The sequence below is a fragment of the Myiozetetes cayanensis genome, unplaced genomic scaffold (assembly GCF_022539395.1).
Source record: "Myiozetetes cayanensis isolate MyiCay16 unplaced genomic scaffold, myiCay2020 scf1, whole genome shotgun sequence".
Taxonomy (NCBI): domain Eukaryota; kingdom Metazoa; phylum Chordata; class Aves; order Passeriformes; family Tyrannidae; genus Myiozetetes; species Myiozetetes cayanensis.
In genome coordinates this window covers 104,591,087-104,613,928 of record NW_026086604.1, presented here as the reverse complement: position 1 = coordinate 104,613,928, position 22,842 = coordinate 104,591,087, and the positions used below count along the sequence as shown (strand labels likewise).

Below are 22,842 nucleotides of genomic sequence, written 5' to 3'. Positions count from 1 at the left end.
TCTGGTTTAAAAGCCTCTGCAGTCACCTGAAAAACCTCACTCAATGGCTCTCAAGGGAAAGACAATTTAGAGTTGTCTTTAAAGCTTCTGAAGTACTTAGGGCTATAGATATATTTGTAGGTAATGCTGTGCAGCAGGAAGAGACCTGTAGCATGAAAAAGAGGGAGCTGATATTCACTCTGTGCATTTGTGGAGAACGATCTGCTTCAGCTGAGTAACCCCCTCCACGGTCCCTCAGCCTGAGCACTGGCTAACAGGTACATGGTGTGGAATTCACGAAGGGCACCCTGGAGAATACCTTTGGGTCGAGCAACAGCTGAAGCGGAGGCTTCCTGTGGATCTCCATCATATAAGCCAGTGAAGGGCGGGCCACTCACAGGCTAAAAACGACAGTACTGACGCAAACCTAAAAAGCTGATGTGGGCTTCCGGAACTGCCCAAATTGCTTACATGAAGGAAAGCACCAGGACGCTGTCCCATCTCCCACCACAGTTGCAGGATGCACCTCCAAAGCACTATCCTGATGAAAATGGTGATGAGAATAGGGAAATGAGCAGATAGCTGAAGTACTGTCCCTTCTCCCTTCTTTTCCTCTAGAGAGCTCTCAGGCTGGTATGAGGGAGGGTAATCCTCACGCCCTCCCCCTCCGGAGGAAAGCTGAGCCCCCATTTAGCACCTGCTTGGCAGATGCTCACACCATCAAAAGCCGGAGGATACCCTGAGGTGAAGCTCTATTGATGTGTATTGCTCTGAACCAATGAATATTTCACTATTGGAGAGAGAGAGAATATGAATCAATAATTCAGGAGTAAGGAAAGGGGAAGGGATGGGTTGGAACCATTGCTGGAGGATGTGTTTCACTTTTTGAAAAACTTATACTCTGTGGGTTTTTTTCAAAGACCACCTTAATAACCTACAGTCTTTTCAGTAAGGTCTTAAAGCCACTCATCAGAGGAACAATCATTCCTTGTCCCATCACTCTAATCAATGAGCAACACTTAACATAAGGTTTCAAAGCACAAACTTCCTTCTGGAGGTCATCTCTGATCCAGCCTCTCTATGGAGGCAGGGCAAGAGAAAGAGAGAGAAGACAAGGTTGGGAAACTGTGAGAATAAAGAGCAAAGTGCTATTAATTGAACAACAAAGTCATAAGGAGGGAGGTAATATAGTTACATTAATTTAATTTTGAACTGAGCTTTGAAGAAAAAGAGAAGATAAATGAAAGAAGAAAATGAGGAGATAAAGAATTACTGATACAGAAAAAATTATCCTGGTTTTCCAGTGAAGCAAAACAGGTCGCTTTATCTGAAGCATTAAGCTGAGAACTCTGTTTCCAAATAGAAGTATCTGGAATTTCTGGAATTTCAAAGGGCTTAGGAAAAAAAAAGAGTTTTGAAAAACCTATGCCTGTTTGCTTGGAAATACTGGCTCAAACTGTTAACTTCTCAAAAAAATTTTTTTAATTTTTGAGATGTCTTTTTTCCAAAGGCATAAATTTAAAATCAAAATCTTCTGACTCGGGGGTTAGAATACCTTCATCACACTAAACTTCAGAGATGGTTTTCAAATGTGTAAAATGGTGATATCAAAATGAAACACTTTACCTCACTGCCCTAAATTTTTTAAAATACAGACTGAAACTATTTCTTCATATTGCTTGGTTTTGTCATGATAAATTGCACAAAATATTTTCCTAACCTGCTCTCTCCCCTTATGGTAATCTGTGCGAGAAGAGTAATATGTTATGTTGCTTGAAGTGGCAGGACACTGGATTGATGCACATTTTCTTCTGTGGACTGCACTTAGAACATTTATTCTGTCCTACAGAGAGAACTTGGTTTTAAAGGCAAAACTTAATATAGCCCACATGTACAACAGGAGTACCAGTTCTTGCAATTTGTTTGTAAAACCTGCATCTCTGTGAGCACTCATTTGTTCAATGAGCAGAAGAAAGGCTGGAATATCTCCTTAGATTTTCTCACAAGAAAAAAAAAATAGCCTGAGGTGTAGTTAATTTGGTGAAAGTAAAAGTACAGGCATAAGTAGGTTAATTTAAAGCAGACAAGACAGGGTTGGTCATTAATTAATTAAGTTTGCAAATTAAATCCTGACAAAACTTCCTCTGACTTCAGCAGGATTTGGTTATCACTCCAGTTACTTTTGCAGGAGACACTTTTTTATTGAAATAACAGAAAAAGAAAAAAAGACATTAAGTAGTTCAATATTTGGTACAGTCGGGATCAAGCTGACACACTCAGACACTAACCTACAGCTTCTCTAGTGCTATATTTTTTACCCACACCTCATGGAAAACCTGGTGACCCTTTGTAGATGGCAGTGAACCCAGCATACTGCAGAATCAGGCCCATCGGGCTCTCCCTTCCATTTCTCTCACAGACAAGCCTAAAATGTTTAGGTGTATGTGAGATTAACACCCATAGGGAAATTTTTATGCACCTCTACTCACAAAAAAAAAAAAAAAAGGCAACTTGTTATTTGAGGAGGAATGGATCTTAGTTAATTTTAGTCATTTTTGGTATAGATGCGGGTATAGGCTAGGACCTGCATCCAGCTTAGGGCTGGTGTGGCCATCTCAGCTGGTCACCTCACATCCCTTTGTAAGCAACGAAGAGGAAAAGGGACTTTAAGGGCTCAGCTCGTCTGACCCGTTTGCAGTGCCAGCCAGACTGAACTGCAACCCAGAGGGCAGAGGAAAGCTGTGCTCAGGAGAAGTCAGCTGTGGGCTCCCATGCTTAGATGAATCTTGCTGTCTGCCTGAATGGATTGGTGGTCAATTAAGAAAGAGGGAAAATAAATACACAAACCTTTGGAAGCTTTCCCAGCTCCTCTAGCATTCTCAGCTGACTAGTTGTGGCTTGGCTGCCCTCAGGAGTTGGTACATTCCGAGGGTCATATCTGCCTCTGTGTCTCACCTGAGGTCATTATTTGCTTCTTTTAATGCTTCTTCAGCTAATTTTCTTTGCAGATTCATTCACGGGACTCATAAACATAATGACTGACATAATTTGGCGCTACACTGGAGATTTTATGGCTCCTGATATCGTTTGCAGAGTCGTTCGCTACTTCCAGGTACAGAAACCTCGTTCTCCCCTCCATGCCTAAGCTGCTGTGCTTTGTGTCCCCACAGCAGGAAACCCCAACAGAAATGCTATATAGAATTGCTAAAAAATGCTGAATGCTGAAAATTTTTATTTAAAGCTGAAACACTTTAATTAAAGCACATAGAACCTTTTTAATTTTGTGGACAAAGTAAAGGAAAAATATCTGGATGAATACAAAAGGTGGGGGTTTATTGCTTTTTCTCCTTTTTTTTTTTCCTCTAAAAGTTTTCAAATATTCCTAGTTCAGAGTTCTTGCTGACATCATTTTCTGCAACAAATTTCTCTCAACTGCTGTCTTGTTACACCTTCTGTCCCAGGTGGTCCTTCTCTATGCCTCGACTTACGTCCTTGTGTCATTAAGCATAGACCGGTATCATGCCATAGTTTACCCAATGAAGTTCTTGCAAGGAGGTAGGAGAATTTCTGTGCCTTATTATTGCTATGGATATTACTGGATAGTTTTTTAGTTTTCAAAATTCTTAATCTTGTTGCCATGAATTATTTATTCCTGCTGTAGCTACATTTGAACTCCATTACAGTTTCCCAAATGACAAAGGAACTCTGATTTCAAGATCTATTAAACTCCACTTAGCCCTCAGCAGTTTTCAGAAGTATTGTGCTAGCAAAGAATGAAATCACATTTTAAAAAGTATAGTGGTTTTCATTATCTTTCAGCTTTATTAGAAGGTAATTATAGCAAAAGTTATGTCTTGTACAACTATACTGACTGTAGGAGTTGCAACAGCTATATTTTCTGTAACTTGGAGAGGATGGTACTGAGAATTCACACAACAGTTTAATAAGAACTTCAAAAGATAGAGCATATAATTTTGGATATCTACTGTTTCTTATAATTTCTTCTATTTGTTTTGGTTTGCTTTTTGGGTTTTTTTTTACAGCACTCAAATATCTCCTGTCCTCTTAGAAGTACAGTTTAAAGAAAACTATTTCTTTCCTACAGAGCCAAAGTGGGGCATTAAGAATGTTGCATTGAGTGAATAAACAAAATTAGCAGATGGGGAGGAAGAAGAACAGTTACAAGAACCATGAGGTCTGGAAAATGTGCTTTAATCAAATGCAAATATCATTCTTGCTTTGGAGTAATGATGGCTTTTGCCAGACGGCTCTATTCAGGGGATCAGATTAATGGTCCTTTCTGGCCTTAAAAACCTATGAATCAATCACAGCTGAGGCAGAGGTGCAGCTTTGGCAGATGTTAAGATCTGAAAACTTAAAATACTTGTCTGAAATTTAGCTTCATATTCCCCAGAGTGCAGATGAACTTTTTCAGACCAGGGAGATTAATATCAAGGTTTTCTAACCAGGCTTTGGGAAGTGGGGCGTGCTCTACAGCTCCTGCTGATCTTGCACCAGGCAGGGCAGGTGCTTATAAACCCACCAGCTGAGTGGGGCAAGATGAGACAAACCTGTTGATGTTTCTTCTTTATGGTATAGGAAAAGTAGCACTTCTTAAATTGCTGCCTGGGCACGGTAAAGGATTTGATGGTTAATCTTTGAAAAACACCTTGAAGTTGGAAAACAACTACCACAAAAATCACCTTAAAATCTCACCTCAAATTTTCATAAAAGTCACATTTGCTATACCTATACCATTACTTTTTTTCTTTTATTTTTAAGACTGGAGAAGAGCAGACATTGCCCTCAGTCAAGGGTACCAGAGCCATCAGCTGGGTGCAGCTCTGGGCAGAGGAAAAATGACTGACAAAACTCACCTGCCTCTGGCAAGGGTTGGCTACTCACTGATGGACAAGCAAAGACCATGTTCAGAGGGAAAAAGAAGACATCTGTATATCCAAAAGAAGAATCTAGAGAGATATATTTATGATAGCAAGTTTTTGGAATATACATAAACAATCACCTTTTGCAACCCAGCTACTTCTTGCAGAGGTGCCATATGGGAGGCTTTTGAAATGTCCTCTTAGCTATTCTGCAGACAGAGAACAAAGAGATTTGCAAAACTTTGTCATTGGTGATGACACAGAGAAACCTCATGAGCAGTTCTGAGTCAACCTGTGGCAAATTTCTTTCTAAAATGAGACACTCATCCCCTCAAAATCCTTCTATGAAGAAACAAAAGAGTTGTTTCTCCTTACTGATTTTAAAAATTATGTTTCCATGTGGCCTTGGAGTGTAATTTCAGAAAAAAAAATCAAATATTTAGCTTTGAGAATGTCAATCAATTTATTTTGGTTTTAATTGTGGTTTAGTTACTAGCCTCAAGTCCTTTTAAAAAGCATTTGCAATGAGTTGTACTTTGCATGATTTTTGAGAAGATAAACTTTGACAACTGAATATTTTATAATTTGCAAATACATAAATGACCACAGAAAGTGAAGGATGTGAAAGAAGGATGCCTTCTACTGCTAACGCTTTTACTGTGAGGCACCAAATTCTATAAGCAAAAGGGGCATTAATAAAAAGTTGTAAAATAAAGATTGAAAGGAAAATTAAGTGAGAAGTTACAGAAGACATTTCATGACTATTTAATCATGTTGAAAGGGTATACGCAAACAGCACTACAAACTAAACAAGAGTTGGCAGAAGAATTGCTTAATTAAAAGAAACCCAAATAGGTGTAAACTGTCCCTGGCATGGCTTTGGACTGACAACAATGCTGAAGTCCACCAGATCAATGAAATTCTGGAACAGCCCACTGCCTCTGGATTTAAAACCTAATTTTAAAGTAGCACTCACTCTATCAAAGGATTGCATAGCACTGACGTTCTTGATGGCAGGAAGCGAAGTTCCTTCCAAGAGCTGCCTCCCTGCCACACATTACTGGGAGCAGAGAGATGAGCACAAAACCATTGTCACAGCACACGGGTGGTGGGAGTGGAGAAAAGGGGACCATCACACAAAAACATCCTTTACGTGAGTTAGTGCTCAAAACTGAAGTTCCCACCCCAACTGTGGGACTTAGTCTTGACCATTTCAGTATTAAAAGCTCTCCAATTAAACAGCAATGTTGCTTTTTAAAGGAAAATACTGCGACTGGCTGAATAGAATATTGTATTTCAAAAGCTGCTATGTTTTTGACTCCACTTATAACTGACATAACTTCTAGTTATGTGATTTGCTGGCATTTAGAGCACATTAGAGCAATTACTAAAAAAAACCCAAAATAAAACAAACAAAAAACCAAACCAACAAACCAAAACCTGCTTGTGAGGCAGAAAATCAATGGTAGTCTGATAAAACAAAAATCTACTTCTCTGAATGTTATCAGTGCCTTGTAAAGCCCTTCAGACTAGCAAGGCCATATTTTACCAAACACAAGGGACATTTCAAAACAAGAATAAATGAACATTGCAGGTAGTGTTTTATAAAACACAAAGATATAATACCACTCTTGTCCAACCCAAATTGCCCACTTCAGTCCAAATTACAGTCATCGTTACATAGTGCAAAAAAAAGAAGGCATATTATCCAGATGTGATCTTTTCCCCTTAGAGATACACAGGTGGCCTCCACTGAGGCTTGTATGAATGTAGTTTAAGTAGTTAGCTCACATCTGAAATATCCTTTCTGTCAGGAAATATTTTGCAAAATTTATTCTTAATATTCCTTTTGCTAAGTTTATTCTGTTACGCTTTGGGAAACTTTACGGTTCTCCTTTTCCTGTGCAATATTTATAGACTTAATCTAACCCTCTCACTTAGGCAGATGTCATCAGAGTTCCCTTAAGCCCTAGATTAGCAAGACTGTATTTTGCTGAACGTGGGTAGCATTTAAAAATGAGCAGGATAACTGAGTATTTGCAACTGATGTTTTATAAAGCATAAAATTACTTTTTGAATGTTTCGCCCACATGCTTTTGTATTGCTCTTTGAGCTTCAAGGAGGAAAGGCATTCTTCTTGATATGCATAATTTAAAGTGATTTTCTGTTTCACACACAACCTCAAGTATTTTTTAGGACAATAAACTATTTGAACACTAAAGCTTCCCAGATCAAAAAAGCTGTCCCCATCTGTTCCTCTCGCAATCTGACTGAGGACAACTAACTGTCACTGAGAATCACTGGTACTCTACAGATCAGCCCTTCTTCCCCACACTTTTTGGCTAGAGCTATCTGGATTTTAGCCAGAAGATGCAGATTTGTGAAAATGAAAGCCTTGGGACTTTTTGCTCCAACACATTGATATTTACGAAATCCCATGGGTGCCACCAGGCATCATTTTGTTGCCCACTTGTTTTCCCCACTTGACAGTGGAGGAGACCAGAAGTCAAGAGAAAGAAGTAGCCCAAATCTGTTGGGTGTTCTGGCTCCTGTTCTTCACCGTGAGGTCCAGGATCTTGTTGTCAATGACTCTTGTAGCAGATAAAACAGGGCTGAACACTTGATCACTGTCATCTGCTGTGTCTCATGGTTAGCAGACCACTCTTGTCATGGCTTGGGCATATACTCTTCAACAGGAGCTGGGTTTGGCCCCCACCGCAATACAGAGAAGTGCAGGAGATGCCCAGGCTCCTCAGGACCACATTTCTGTGGGACAATAAAGTTGCAGCTGGAGTTAAAGGCAGCTGCTTGTACAGTCCTCTTCTGATCCTGAAGTGAGACATTTTCTTTTTCTATTAGGAAAGGTTTTGCAGTCTTTTTCACTTCAAGGTGCATGAGTAGGCATGCAGTAGGGCAGGCCTGCAGTCCATTTACTTCCATTCACTTCCATTCACAGGGTTCTCTTGGTAGCATAGAGGAACCATTTACATTTCACGTTTCTGACTTGCTGACCCTGATCAGTGCCTTTCTCATAGTGTTTCAGATTCAATAGACCCTAAGCATCCTTAAATAAAACTTGCAAAATACAAGCCTATAATGACATGATTATTTATCATGAGAAAGAGATGAAATCCCTTCTTTTCCTTTGCAGTCTTTTCAGCATCAGCCAGCTGAAGCCTAAAATTCCCTTTCTTCACATGATTGCCTCCTCCTCCCTGCCTCTCTGTCAGTAATGCTGCAAGGGTTCACTCTCACCAACAACCCCATTAACACTGTCTATTTGACTCTGTTGCACAGAAAGACAGGCGAAAGTGCTTATTGGAGTGGCCTGGAGCCTCTCTTTCCTGTTTTCCATACCAACTCTGATTATTTTTGGGAAACGGCAGCTCTCCAATGGAGAAGTGCAGTGCTGGGCTCTCTGGCCTGATGACTCCTACTGGATACCCTACATGACGGTGGTGGCTTTCCTGGTGTATTTCATTCCTCTGATCATTATCAGGTAAGCATGAACCGCAATCAGCAAGCATGTGGTGAAAGCTGTCAAGTGTGCAATCAGCATAATGCCTTAATTTCTACTCATTCATTACAATTTCATTTCCATACCTGCTGTATAGCTGCTTCGGTTTTTATCACATAATACACGGGTCACTGTACTTGCCCTGGGTGTTCTCCATGTGGCATTAACAGCAGAAACATTTTCTCTGAAAAAAGGAATGAATCTCTAAGTGTGTCCACTTATCTCCACAGCTTCAGGCTTGAAAGATATCTTCAAAAATCCAGTATGAATACCTCTCTATTATTACAAAAGATAACTTTAATAAAAGAACAGGAAACTACACTTAACATTAATTAAAGTAAAATGAAATTGAAGTGCTCTCAAACTTCTTTTAGACAAGTATTCCTTCACCAGGATTGGAAAGAAATCTCCAAGCATTTGAAGTTGCCAACCACTTTTAAAATAGGAACAAATACAATTCTTCCTGTTTTGTTATGGGAAACCTAAGCTGCAAATATTTGAGACTGATTTGTCCCAAATCACAAAGGCAATCTGCAGCAGAATCTATTTTAAACTGAGGTCAGCCAATAACCCAGACTGTGCTCAGTGATCAGTGAAGTTTATTGCCTCCCTCTAGGGCACTGCCATTAGTTGCCGTTAAACAAAAATTATCTAGCCATGAGGAACTACCAACGCAAAGGAGCAGCCAAAGTCTGATGCGGAAGGGGACTGAGGTTTCTTAACTGCCTCAAAAGGCTGCCAGTGGCAGTAACTTGTTCTCTGTGTCCTTATCTTTCTTTCCCTTTTTTTTTTTTTCCTCCTCTTTCAAGGTTTTTCGCTTGCAAGGTTACAATAGGATTTCTTGGTGTCCATCTCTTCCTCTCAGCAGCAAAGAAGACTTGCTGAGACTTCTTTTCCCCCACATAATTTGACGACAGGCTGTTTGGACTCTAAGAGAGGAATTACATTTGCATGTCCCTTGGATGTATCTCTTGGTCCATCTGCTTTTCCAATAAGTGATGAGCCATGAGTCTCTGTCAGCTTCCTGCTCATTAGCACCCTGGGTGACAGCAGGGTGGGGAGTGGAAGGAGGTGCTTTTCCAGGAGATGACAAGACTGGCTACAAAAGCTAAAAGCCTAGAAGTTTATTACTGTTTTATCGTGGACATTAAGTTCTGCACCTTTTAATAGAAACAAGTTTATCTTTGATAGAATCAAAACCATGTGGTGCTTGAAGTCAGCTGACGTTTTGATACGGATTCAGTGTGGACCAGTATCGCTCCCTGGAGAGAAGGGATGGTTATTACACTTTGCTCTTAACATGTCAGTTTGCCAAACCTTCCATTTTTGTGCCAGATTGCACAGATAAAATCCACAAAATCATTGAAATTCTCCCTAAAGAAAGGACGTGATAGCAATAGAGAAAAACTAGTTCCAAGTTGTCCAATAGCTCTTCCTTCCATCATTTCTCTATATGTTGTCCCATCTCTTAAAGCAGCCTAGTTTTAAAACCAGCCAAAAAAATATCCTTGGGAATATGTAAATAAAAATGTGGGTAGATCCACAGCCCAGCACTAGCAGCACACACTGAACAGACAAAAAGCAATATAAGAGTTGAAAGAAATGGCACTAGAAAACTTTGAGGCTCAGTGTTAGTATTAGAGGGATTCATTTGTGAGCTTTCTCCAGCAACTAGCAATGAGAAAATTCTAGCCAGCATCTTAAGTGTTTTAGGAAAAAGACTCACAGCCTGTCCAGTTACTAGTCATTCCATAGGTGTGTGAAACATCTCTTTCCCACTCAAACATACAGATTTGCATGCTTTCTATTACAGACCAGCTACTCCTTTTTACATGCCATGTGTACTTGTTTGGCAAGAAAAGACAAGCTACAGAGCAAGGAATATTTCAGAGTTGTTGACATTATGCTCCCCTCCTCCCTGCCAAAGAAAGATATTCAAACCAGATCAGCCCTATGACTTGCTTTACAGTAAATCCCCAGAAGCAAGAAGGTGATGAAGACATGAGGGGAAAGGGAAAGGCAGTGAAACTGGCATTTCATGAGATTGCCCTGACAGCTGAGACATGAATAAAACATCCTAAAATTTTTGTGCCTTTAACCTTCAGCAACTTTCACACAAGAAGTTTATGGCAGCTCAGGAACTTAAAACAGTGACCTTGGAGGCAGGGGGCAGCACAGTGCCCGTTGCTGTCCAGACACATTCCTGGTTTCAGTGTATATTAATACAAATGCTCCTGCGTTCTTGCCAGCAGAACTCAGACTTTTGACAAGTCCTAAGTGGTGTCTGGCACTGGGAGGAAGGAAGGGGAGTGGTACAGGGAAAGGTTTTTTTTGTTTTGTTTTGTTTTGTTTTTTTTTTTTGGTGCCTTTTTATTTCCAGTTGTCAGTGATAACATTTTCTTCAGAACCTAGAGGATTTTGTAGAACTACAGAAAAAGAGGATTATCATCAGGGCAAGGTCAGCTGAGACATTATGAAAAAGGTCTCAGCCATGCCATTTGGAAAGAAGTTACTATTTTTTAGAACATTTAGAACATTTTTTCAAGCCTCAAGTGTACAAGTGAAGGCTGCAACTTTCCAGCTGATGTATCTGTAAAATATCTGTCAATGCAGCCTGAAGGTGCGACATCTATTTTGTTAAAAATTATTGGCAGTCCAGGAGTTTAAAGCTAATCCACCTGATGTGGCTGCAGCATATAAATACTCCAGTAAGCAGTTTGTGACTCAAGAACAACAGGAATGGAGGTCAGTATCTGCAGGGACTCACTTTCTCTGCAAATGTTTTGTTCCACCTAATACTTTCACATGCACAATAGGTTTGATGATGAGACACTATTTCATAAGGGTGAGAGAGATCATGTGCATCCTAGTTATGTGTTACTTGGTCAAGAGATTAATTATAAAAATGAAAGGCTTTATTTAGTAAGTGAAGGAAGGCATTTTGTGATTTTTTTTTTTTTAATGACCTTTAGCCGAAGATGTTACCTAAAAAAGGCCACAACATAGCAATGGAGAGAAGATCCATAAATGTGCAACTGAAAAGTCAAGGATCAGTATCTAAGAAGCTGTGACTACATATAAACCAGAAGCCAAGGCAGATGACACACTTACTGAGGCAGCAAGGCAGGGTGCACACAGGGAAAAAAATAAAAAAATAAAATCTTTTCTGCAAAAATTCATATTGTTTGCACAGCTACTTTCTCTGCTAAAGCACTCTGATTTAGCTGCATGGCAGGTGCCTGATGCAATGTGGGACACTCGCTGGCAGAGTTAATTCTTAATTAGTTCTGCTGCCTGAATTTGCTGAAAACCTAACCTCTAGAGCAAAGCAGTTCACTGATGACAGCACTTTTTTCTGGTGCTATTCATCTGAAGTGCATACAAAGGATAAAATCTTACTTTTCAGGTGCAGGACTTAATTCCACACTAGATACACTGCTTTGGCTGAGCCGTTTTCACTTGTTACAGTCCAGACACCATCATCTTTTAGGATTCTCTCATCCATCCCTCAGCTCTCTCAGTAGAGCTGATTTTACATGTTCCTGACAGCCTTCAACTAACTCACAGGAGTTGTGCTATTCATAACACTGCAGCCCATGGAATGAATTATTTAGCTGATAACCTTATGCTTAGTCTGGAAAATCCTTCCACTGACAAGCTAAACCCCCAGATGTGGTGTGAGCACACAGATTCCAAGCCAAAACATGAACCAGAAGAATACATTCTGTCCCCCTGTTTTGTTTTTCTTTTAAACATATATTTGAAAAGGTAATTTATGAAGAAAACTGCAACAGCCAAAAAGATTTAAATACTTGTGAGGTTTATTCCTACCACTTCTTCACAACTGGGAAATCGGCAATCAGTTATCAAACAGCTTGTGGTTTTTTGGCAAGTTTTTTCATCTGATTATAATACAAATGGACAAGACCTGAATAGTGAAAAGAGAATGAAAAGCAAGATTAGTATTTTTAACCCAAGCGTGTGGTTATCTTTGAGAGTTGAAAAAAAGGAGAGAATATTTGTCCTTTTAATGTAAAATCTTTCCTTGTCCCCACCATCTTGGTGTCATACAGAGAGAGCCACAAATCCCGTATCAGGTATTTCTATACAGTGCTTAAAAATTTGGCCTGTTCCCTCTTATTTACGCTGTTCTACCATTTCTGCAGTTGATACTGTCAACCTAACAAACCTCAGAATATTCACAAAAAAGTAATTAGGGAAAGTGCAGTAATTAGTTCTCTCCTGTTCAAGGACAAGCGTCCGCAGCTATAACCAAAGCCTTTCCTCCTATGCTGAAATACACCAAGGAAAGCTCTAATGGTATCTGTGTTAGCTGAAAAACCTCTGGGGCATTGCTGAGCAGAGGTTAGATATGGGTCAGGTCTGCTCTCCTGCAAATAGTTGCATCTGGGTGATGGGGAAACAGAAGAGCTTCTATTCTGTATCACTACTCTGTCAAAACATAATTATATTCTAGCACTTGAGTAATCAGAAATTCAAAGGGGTTTTAGCTGTTATTCATGACTGCTAAATATATTTTTATATTTTTATATTATAAATATAATACATAGGCATTTATCTAATATAATTGCAAATTCATGTTTAAAAAAAATTGCTAAATCTCCTCTTGAAGCATCGAGGAAAAAAATATCCATCTGCTCTTTAAAATCTAAACTCCAAAGAGAACATTTGCTTTGGAGTAGCTGAAAAATAATTAGAAGAGAAAAACCAGAATTGGCTAAAAGGAAATATACGGAATTAAACCCAAGGCATTGCAATGAAATAAAAAATTTATTAAATAAAAGGTATTTCTCTGAGTTAAATCAAATAAAGGGACTAGAAATACCATTAATAATAATAATACTAAAGGTCATTTTTTGAGCTTGATTCAGTGAGCACATTCATTTTTGCCTGCAATTTCCATTTCTAAATAAAAAAGCCTAGATCCTGCACATATGTCCTAATATCTGCCCATCTCTTTATTTACCCATTACATATACCTGCAATGGTTTGTTCGAATGAGATTACATATGCCTTTTTTCTTTAGATAAACAGCACTGTAAATTAGCTACCATAAAACAATGCAGCCACATCGCTTTGCACAAAGAAAGTGTAAGGAACAATAGGCAATGCTGGATGATAAATAGAAACATTTAGCAGGGAGCTTAAGTGCACTTTTGCCGTGGTAAATGCTCATTTTACTAGAAAATACTGACGCTGGATGGGATGTTGTCATAATGCAATTATTTACTTAAAGTAAATAATCCGTTTAAAGAGTGGGCAGACCAATAACTCTTATGATTGATAATACCAGTACATAACTTTACCAGAAGACATTTCATTTTCCAAAAAAAAGTGATCCATGAATTAAAAGTAAAGATAGGATGGAACTATTCATGGTTGCATTTGTATAACTAACCATAAGTTACGCATTTACCTGGATAAAGAATTCTGTAATTACCAATGAGGCTTATTAAACAACATCATTAACTAATAACATGCAATGATGAAACTGGATCTTAGTCGTTCAGAATTTGGATCAAGTTCTTTTTTGGAGATGCAAAGAATTTCCTTTTCTCAGATATATCCATAATGTGAACCATATTCTTGTATTTTCCTACCACCCTCTTGAGATATGCATTTTATCAGGGCTAGAAAAATTGTCACATTTTCAGATCAACAGCATGTCCTCTTTATCCTGTGGTCTTCAAAGCCTGAGTAGCTCCTTTTCAAAATGTCTTGGATGAATTTTCCATTTAGGTTTGACTACTCCATGATAAGTAGTACTCTTTCATTAGTCTTTCACCTAAAAATAATGGGCCACAACAACCCATATAATATTTTCATATCATAGTGTGCACTGAAATGACTACAGCACGTGTTTCTATAGCCCCCAAGAAACCTCAGTGAGGGCTGAAGACCAGTGCACTCTCTGCTTATAGACACAGAGAAACGTGAAAACATCTGGACCTAAAGAACTATACATCACATCTCCCAGTGCCTTCAGTGGAGACAAGAGCAAGCAGCATGCAGACAAGTTACATGGGTTGAAAAATGGGTTTGTGGCAATGTGTATCATGTGCTTTCACACTTGATAGTGAAGGCTGAGCAGCTTGACATGCAGAGGAAGGGAACAGGGATTACAGTATGGTCAGAGTGGTGTAGACCATTGCCAAACACCCTTCTGAATACCAGTTGTCATCTGTTCCCTCTTACTCTTTGCTCATCTGTCGCTTCATTTTCCATCAAGTGGGAATTTCTTCCCACCCTTTGAGATCTGACCAACTTCTACATCCTCCTTCAACTGCCTTTTACAGAAAGAAAGGAGTTACAAATGCATTCTGGAAAAAGATGTTTTTCCACTGTAAGAAAAACACAACTTCTGTTCCCTAAGTGCTCACATTTTACTCTTGTGGCTTTGAAACACACATGCAATTGCCTTTTATGATCTTAAGGTTTAGGTGACACATTTCTAGAAACTCCAGTTTCTTAGCTCCATGCCAACATTTCTGGGGGAAAAAAAATGCTTAGGCACTAGTACAAGTTAGGCACTCTTTAGAGTGCCAGAGAGATCAATCATAAAGGCATGATTGTGGCTGGCAAAACCATCACTCAGAAGAATACCTAGCGTAACAAGTGACTTGGCTTTCCTGACACCCACCCTGAGCATCCTTACACCACCTCTGGTCCACTCCTGATAAGGAATGCTCCAGTGGCTTCAGCTATAGAGAAATCAAAGATGAACAGAGGCAAAAACACCCATGATGTTGGCAGCTCTTTATAAACCTCAGGATTAAAACAGGAATTCAACTTTCCTCTGGAGTCCTAAAAATTAAGGATACAAATGAATCACATTTAATCTCATATGTGAAATGCCAATGATGAAGACAAATGTTATAACTGTATCTGGTGAAAGGCATGTTCCTACCAGACTCTGCAGCCAAGAGGGCAGGCATTCTGGGGTCAAAAGGAAAGCAAGTGAGGAGCCTGACTTATAATTCAATCCTTGTGGCACTTGGTTGGAAGTAGGAAGTCTGACTGTTTTGACTACAGAATTAGACCCCTTTGTCCTGATGCTTAAGCAGCTTTGAACATGTCCTGCTGGACACAGGCAAGTCTGCATCAGAGGAGACATTGCTTGAACTACAAATATAAAGCTCAGGCTAGAGATACCAGGCTAGGGGGAAAATATGAACAGGACTTTTAAGAGTTGCCCAAAATTTCTTTGACATTACAACAATTATCATTATAATACATTCTTATTCATTGGAACAATCAAAGTAGAAAAAATATGTGAATTTTCCATCATTGTCAGTAAAAAGTACAAAGAAACCCTCAACTGTATGAGCTGTTAAATAAACAGCCTCTTGAAAAACCAGGAGACAAAAGGAAAATGTTCAAGTTAGCTGGGAGCCAAGCTGGACCTTTGAGGGGGTTAAGGAGAGCAAGTTGCAGTCCACAGCAACTGCATGCAAAGTCCTTACTGTGCAAAGACACTACTGCTCTACTGCGCAGCCCAGACAGCACGATGAATTTACAGCTCTCACCTACTAAGTCTGGAAACCAAATGGATCAAACTTCCACAGAAAGGAAACCTCCAAACCTCCAATAGCTCTTTGAGCACAAATATCACCTCTGCAAGTGTGTCTAGCAATTGATGGTGCTGTAGGAAAGGCTCACATATCAGTCTGAAAGGTCTAATAAGAATAATACCTCTTCTGAAAATGAAAATAACCCACCTAACAGCAAGCACATTTTTGCCTCTATAAAACACCCCAAAATAACATCTTTAGTTGCACCTTTTTTTACAGAGGGATCACTAAGGTTTATGGCAATTAATACTCAGGCTGCCTCGGATTCTCCAGAGCACTGTGTTGTATTGCAATGGTAGAGGACCATTTCTGTTATGATGTTTGGTTTTTCACATCAGGAAAACATGGCAACCTGAGTGCATTAGCTGAAATATTCTAAAGTCATTGTTTTGTCTTCCTTAGCAAACTAAAAAGGAAAAGAGCAGTCAAAGGTATTCTGTTGCTTAGTGATTTTAGCTGCATGTTATGCATACTTGCAGGAGAAAAGGCAGTCAGAGCAAGGCCTTTTATCTTTTGTCTATAAACTGCTGAAAAGGTAACATCCTCAAGGAGGATGTGGGTTCAAACAGATCTTCAGCTTGAAGAAATTATTTTTACCTATTCCGTACTAAATCAATGGAAGCCCAGATTGGTTATTGCCTAGGAAAAGATCCTAATTATCCAAGGTCATTGTGCTCTAGGGCACTTTTCACCTATTCCCATGGAAAGTATATATTCCCCTCTAAATACACAAATGATGGTAACTTTGGTTTTGAATCATCTATCTGATACTTCTGTCCTCCTTGATTTCCACCACAGGACCTTGAGATCCAAACCTGAGCACTGTATTGTCATGTGCATGTCTTGTGGATCTTGCCCCTATCAAATTCCCCAGGGTACCATTTTATTCATTAGCTTCAGACTCACAAAGTAACACCAAAACAGAAGAGTATGTACAGCAATACCAGATCCCTCCCCTTGCTTCCCTCATTTCAGAGTTAGTGTCCTGGGGCTAGTACCCAAGTGGATTTGGCTTTGGCTAGCTCAAAATCCCCACTGAGCTCTTGTCTGTGAAATTTTGGCCAAATCACTACCTTCTTCTGAGCCTCGCATCTGATATCTACAAAGCCAAGACAACCATAAGGACTTCCATGGTGAAAACTCTTCAGATCTGCTTCTCAAAAATACTATGTGAGAGTCATGTCTTATTTACTATTGCTGTTGCCATTTATTATTCCTATGCAGCCTCATCATCTCAATGAGCTCCTTACACATAGATAACTGTATTCATAAAGCACAAATGACCCGGGATGCCTGCTAAATTTACTGTGCCTAATAATACCAATGACTCTTTCCCTTCTGTAGCGTCATCTATTCAATCGTGATTCGAACAATCTGGATGAAAAGCAAAGCTCAGGCTGTCATCCTATCCAGCTGTCCTGGTGAGTCTCAGCATGCACGTAACTCCAGCCTCATGATTCAATTCTGGCTGGTTCTCACAAATCTAGGAATGTCTGGATGTGCGGTGTTGGGTTGGGCCCCCATCACAGTGGTGGAAATGAGGTTTCTGTCAATGTTCGTTCATAACTCTTCTCTACATTATTTACTTTCTTTCCTTTGACACTAAATCCTCTTTAGAGAAACAATAGGAAAAACCTGTGAGAAAATTATTAAAAAGTGAAAACTACTTATTCTAGAACTTAGAATTCCTATTCCTAGAACTTTGTCCATTTTCAGAATAATTTTTTTCTAGCATATACCTAGGTAACACTTTTGCTGTGTCTTTACATGTCCTTGGCAAGTCTGGATTTTGCTCTAGATCAGAAATTCTCGGCCACAGAAAGCTATAAAATGAGCTGAGCATTCCATCCCAAGACTATAAATGCCAAAATGGTTCAGAAAAATCTACTCTGCTTACATTTACCCCTTTGATTTTGGGGGGCTCAGGTTTTAAGGGTTCAGCTTGAGTAGACTTGAAAGTGTCCAAATTTCAGGAACTACTGAGCTCCTGACTGATGCCAGGGAAGGAGGGGGCTATGTATTCCTGTTCTGCCTGCCAAGGTGCACACTGTCACATTCACACATCAGCCCTATTCTCTTACTAGCTGAACTGTTCTTTTCCCAGGTGGCACAACCTCTGCTGGCTACACCAGTCGTGGGTTCATATCAAGGGCAAAAGTGAAAGCGATCAAGTACAGCATTGTAATTATCCTTGGTAAGTGAAAAGCCCCTCAGCTGATAGCTAGGGAGGATGCTGACATGAGGAAGCTACTTCTCCCTAGCAACCTCCAGCATCAGCAGATAAAGTGCAGTGGGTGGCTCAGAGAAGGAACTTAGATCCCTGACTTGCCTTCTGACCCTGTCCTTGCTCTCTCCTCTGGCTGATACACTCATATTTTAGGCATCTGACATAAGCCTCAAATGAAATTATATGTACAGCCCCTCATGCGCATTGAGAAAGTAAAAAAGAGACAGTGTCTAAAAGGAACAAAGGAAGGGGTATCTCCTTCCCATCCAGCCTGCTGAAAGGTTTGGTGACCTAATTGTCTTTTAGGCTCAGAGACTATGTACAGCTTCTGGGCTGGTGCAAGGGAGAGGAAGGAGAGGCAAAGTGTTGGGCAATTGCATTTGATGTTACAGGTGCGTTGCCTGCCGAGGTGGAAAGAATGAACTCTCCTTTCCTGACTGAGCAACAGATGACTCAGTGCAGGTGTTCTCTGTCTCCCAGGGAAATGACATTATTCTGATGCAATTAGGAGGCTGATATTCTGCCTCAGTAAATAAAAGCAGTGTCACACAGGGCTTATGATTAACTGCCAGGGAAATGCAGGAAAACGACCAAAGCTGTTTACTGCCAAGGGCTGACAATCATCTCCTGACACTGAAAAAGAAATTGCTTCTTTTTCCAGTACTATGCAAAATTCAGATTGGAGGATATTGTGATAATAGGCACCACTGAGGTGCTGAGCTCACCGTGTAGATGTAGTGTCTGCAGATGTGAGAGAGGCTGGTGTGATTCATACTTTTCATAAGCCCAAGAACAGCTTCTCTGTGTCTGAACTTTTCTGTGTGGTAGAAAAATTTTGTCAGACGCAGCTACTGTTGCAAGGTTGTCAGATGTTAAGAGCTCACATGGATGCTCAGTATTTTAGTGGACCTTGGTAATATTAGGCACCCAGCCTCTCTTGATGTGCAAACAGGTAACTTAAAGTTCTGTACACTCAGTGCTATGACCCACATGCTGACACTGTGTACTGCTATTTTGTGGATATCTGAGCACAGACACCTCCTAGTTGGTTATTTTAGAAAACAGGAGGGGAGTTTACCTCTTCCTGGCACTTTCAAGGATCACTCAGCTAAGTGCCAGTGAAGAAATAGCGATTAATGTGACAAGAAACAGGCATTAGATCACTTTTCTGTCTCATCTGGGTCAGGAAGAGATCATGTGTCTAACTTAACAGATACCTGTACATTTGCAACCCAGGTACTTATAGCCTTGTAGAGTGAACTGCCTGTCCCATCATTTCTTTGTAAATCCTGAATCATAAGCCTCTGTGAGAAGAGTTGACATAAAAATTTGTGAAGGACAGATTCATTCCCTACGCTTGCAAATAAAGGTAGATATGTGACCTTTTTTTTCCCTACCACCTCTGAAAAAAAAAAAACAACAGAGGTTATGAGCAATGCAGTCTTCTCTTCCCTTCCTCAAATTCATCTCTCAAATGGCAGTACAGGAAATTAGAGAATCTTCCTGCACACTCCACATACACAGCACCTCCAGCCAGCATGCCAAATGACATGTTGGTTTGCTGTAATGTGCTGTGCAAGAGTGTCATTTCTTGCTCCTGGGTGTCTGAGAGCCTCCTTTTAATAGGTGGCTGTGACAGGCAGTGCTGTCATGGAGCAGTGCTTCAGTTGTGTGTACATTTAGATTGGCTGCTCACTCAGGGGACCATTAAAAGAGCACTTCACTATAACTGATGATGCTTTAACTGGCTACCTATTTACCCTTTATGTGTTGTGTAGTGTTCTGAAGTGTCTAAATATGTCTAAAGGGAGCATTCTAAACACTTAGAGAAGCACACGTAATATATTTTATAGGCATTAAAATAAAAATAAAGACAAATAAAAGCACACTCTAATAACTATTCTCTTAAATAAGATCCTGAATAAGGAGAGGGTTTTTTGCATAAACAAATATTTATGTGTTATGACAGTCTCTCCATGAGCGTGTAATTGTCTTCCCTAAATTGCTAAACTATCCACTGTCAAGCTCTTCCTCTCTCTCTCTCTTCTGCAGCATTTGTTCTCTGTTGGAGCCCTTACTTTCTTTTTGATATCCTGGACAACTTCAACATACTACCTGAGACTAAAGAGCGCTTCTACGCATCCGTGATCATTCAGAACCTGCCAGCCTTGAACAGTGCCATCAACCCCCTCATCTACTGCTTCTTCAGCAACCGCCTCTGCCCCCCTTTCGAGTATTGCTCCTTTACTGTCACTCTGATTACCCCCTAAGAAGGGAGGGAACAGAAACACAGTCCATAAACTGACTGACTATTTATGCCTGTTTTAATTCTGACCATTCCTTATTTTTTACAGGGAAAGAAGAACTCAAAGGCTGAGAGGGACCTTCCGGGAAAGGAGTGATGGAGGGCGGGAGCTGCAGGTCCTGTCCTAAACTGGAATACATCTAGCACAGATAATGCTTTGCAAAGCCACACTGGAACCTGTACCGAAGAAAGCAGAGGTCCCCCACAAGCCCTGTGCATTGTGAAGCAGATGGACACTGACTGGCAAGAGCCTGCAACTTGCTGCTCTTGTGCACCTCACAGCACATATATTTCAGAGCAGCACTGCAGCTTCAGCAACCTCACACTGCCAGTGCCAAACTCAGTACAAGGGTTTTGTATGCCTCCGTTTTGAGGCTTCATCCTGGCCCTCTGTTTAAAGCAAGCTGTAATCTGTGCATGCTCCAAACAGCAAAAAAAAAAAAAAAAAAGTAAAAGGTGTCTAGTCAGTGTCTTCTCTATTTTCCAGGAGTCGCTAAAAGCCATCTACTGTACCATCTGGCTCATATAACTGATAGAGTGTTTACAAGTAATTACAGAGCAAGGACCCCAGTTAAAATGAAAACACAGACACTTTTCCAATGAGAATACAGCCCTGTCACTCAATATAATTATATCTGGTTTCATACAGAACCACTTACAAAGTCATATCCAGAAAGGAGGGGAATGAAAGGTTGGGTCACTGCCTGTCTCATCTCCTGGCCTAGCTTCTCAGCTCATGCCAGCCACACCATCCCTGTAGCTCTACCTGCCCATCCAGTGCGATATTTCCCTGCTGTGCTACCTTGGCACACCAGTGGCACCCCAGGATCCAAGAAGGGCTCCACATGACACATCCAGGTAATCATTTATTTCTGGGCTACTAACAAAGTGTTTGCCAGCCTCTCCCAGACCCCATGGATAGATCCTTACGTGCCTCTGTGACAAAGGCCCTGAACAGTCTTTTCAGGACCCTATGGGGAGCTGCCATACAGGGCACTTTGTCACTGCAGATTAATCTCGCCACCCACACGGCAGCATTTCCCTATCCCCTGCCCTATGTAAATCATCCCTGCCACTTAAATCATGCAAGGAACCATACACATCTTTGCACAAACTCAGAGCTGGAAAAAGACCCAAGTGAAACCATAAAACTCATATTAGATTTAGACAAAATTATCTGTTGATGGTCCAGTCTTGTAAACTCATTATAAGGCTCAGAGAACACCATCCGTCAGGCAAAGCTTTGCTGCACAGCACCCAAGAAGTTGGGCATCCCCTTCCCCCAGCCCTCAGGGCATCCTCCCACCACACTGTTCTCAAGTTTAAGGAGAAATTTCTCATGCAGGTTAAGTGGGTGGGGGAATGATATTAACTCCAATGCTCATTTTACCACAAAGCAGCTTGAAGTGTTTGTGTGATAATACGCTGTCATATACTCTAACCAGCTGTATAGTAAGTGTATTTGTTTCCTCTCAGTAAAAAAATTATTCTTAATGAAGTGGAGTCAGTTTTAAAACCTTTTTTTTATTATTATGATCCTTTGCAATGAGTTTGTTCCCTGCAAAACAAGAACTGAATAAAATTAATTTATAATTACCTATATTACAAAAATACTTTTTCTTAAGTAGGAAATGCATAAAATCATGGGGCTTTACGTTCTCAGTAAAATAAATAAGGTATCTCTTTTTATTACCATGGAGTTCTGTTACTCAGGCTCTATGTCTAAATTCTAGTAACTGCTTAATTAAAACTATGAATCCATACCAGCCTTTACAGCAACCACCTTAGATAGACTGTATATAAGAACCAGACAACATTTTCTTCCTGTAACAACTTTCTCAAAAGTGGACTGCTTGGTTCAAGCTTCATAGTGATATAGATTGTGGGATTGAACTTTTTCATCTGATACGTGTACACTGGCTACCTAAGTTTGAACCATTAATAGAGTTTGTAGATTTAATACCTGGAAATCAGATAACATTTCTGAGCAGTACTTTGATTTGCAAATTTAATACAGCTCTGTCCCACTAAAATTTACGTAGTATTCAGTGTTGTCACCACAGGAATTATCCCATCTAAATTAAGCATATGCATGAATTAATGTAGGACTCTAGATTTAAATGAATTCATTTATTTTCAAAGAAGCAGCTTTTTGTTTCATTCATTCTTGTATTATGTACCATTTACATAGTGTTAATATCCTTTCTCCTCTGGACATGACTGTAATGCTTTTCCTCATATGAGACTCTTTCAGTTTAAATGACCTCAGACTGCTTTTGTCTGTATCCCTTCCAAGTGCTTAAACAGAGAAATAAATAATTCATCTTATTTTCTATCCT

At 40.0% G+C, this 22,842-nt stretch overlaps 1 protein-coding gene across 1 annotated transcript in view; it reads left to right on the top strand.

Annotated features, from left to right (window-relative positions):
* The window catches only part of NPSR1 (neuropeptide S receptor 1), a 57,402-nt gene extending 35,994 nt beyond the window's left edge, over positions 1-21,408 (top strand). Inside the window, exons 3-9 of the mRNA XM_050316101.1 lie at positions 2,988-3,091; positions 3,441-3,534; positions 8,160-8,361; positions 17,316-17,392; positions 18,076-18,165; positions 20,251-20,431; positions 20,553-21,408. Coding sequence (XP_050172058.1) covers positions 2,988-3,091; positions 3,441-3,534; positions 8,160-8,361; positions 17,316-17,392; positions 18,076-18,165; positions 20,251-20,431; positions 20,553-20,631 — 827 coding nt within the window. The 3' untranslated portion in view covers positions 20,632-21,408. The remainder of the gene's footprint in view (positions 1-2,987; positions 3,092-3,440; positions 3,535-8,159; positions 8,362-17,315; positions 17,393-18,075; positions 18,166-20,250; positions 20,432-20,552) is intronic.
* The last annotated feature ends 1,434 nt before the right edge of the window (positions 21,409-22,842 follow it).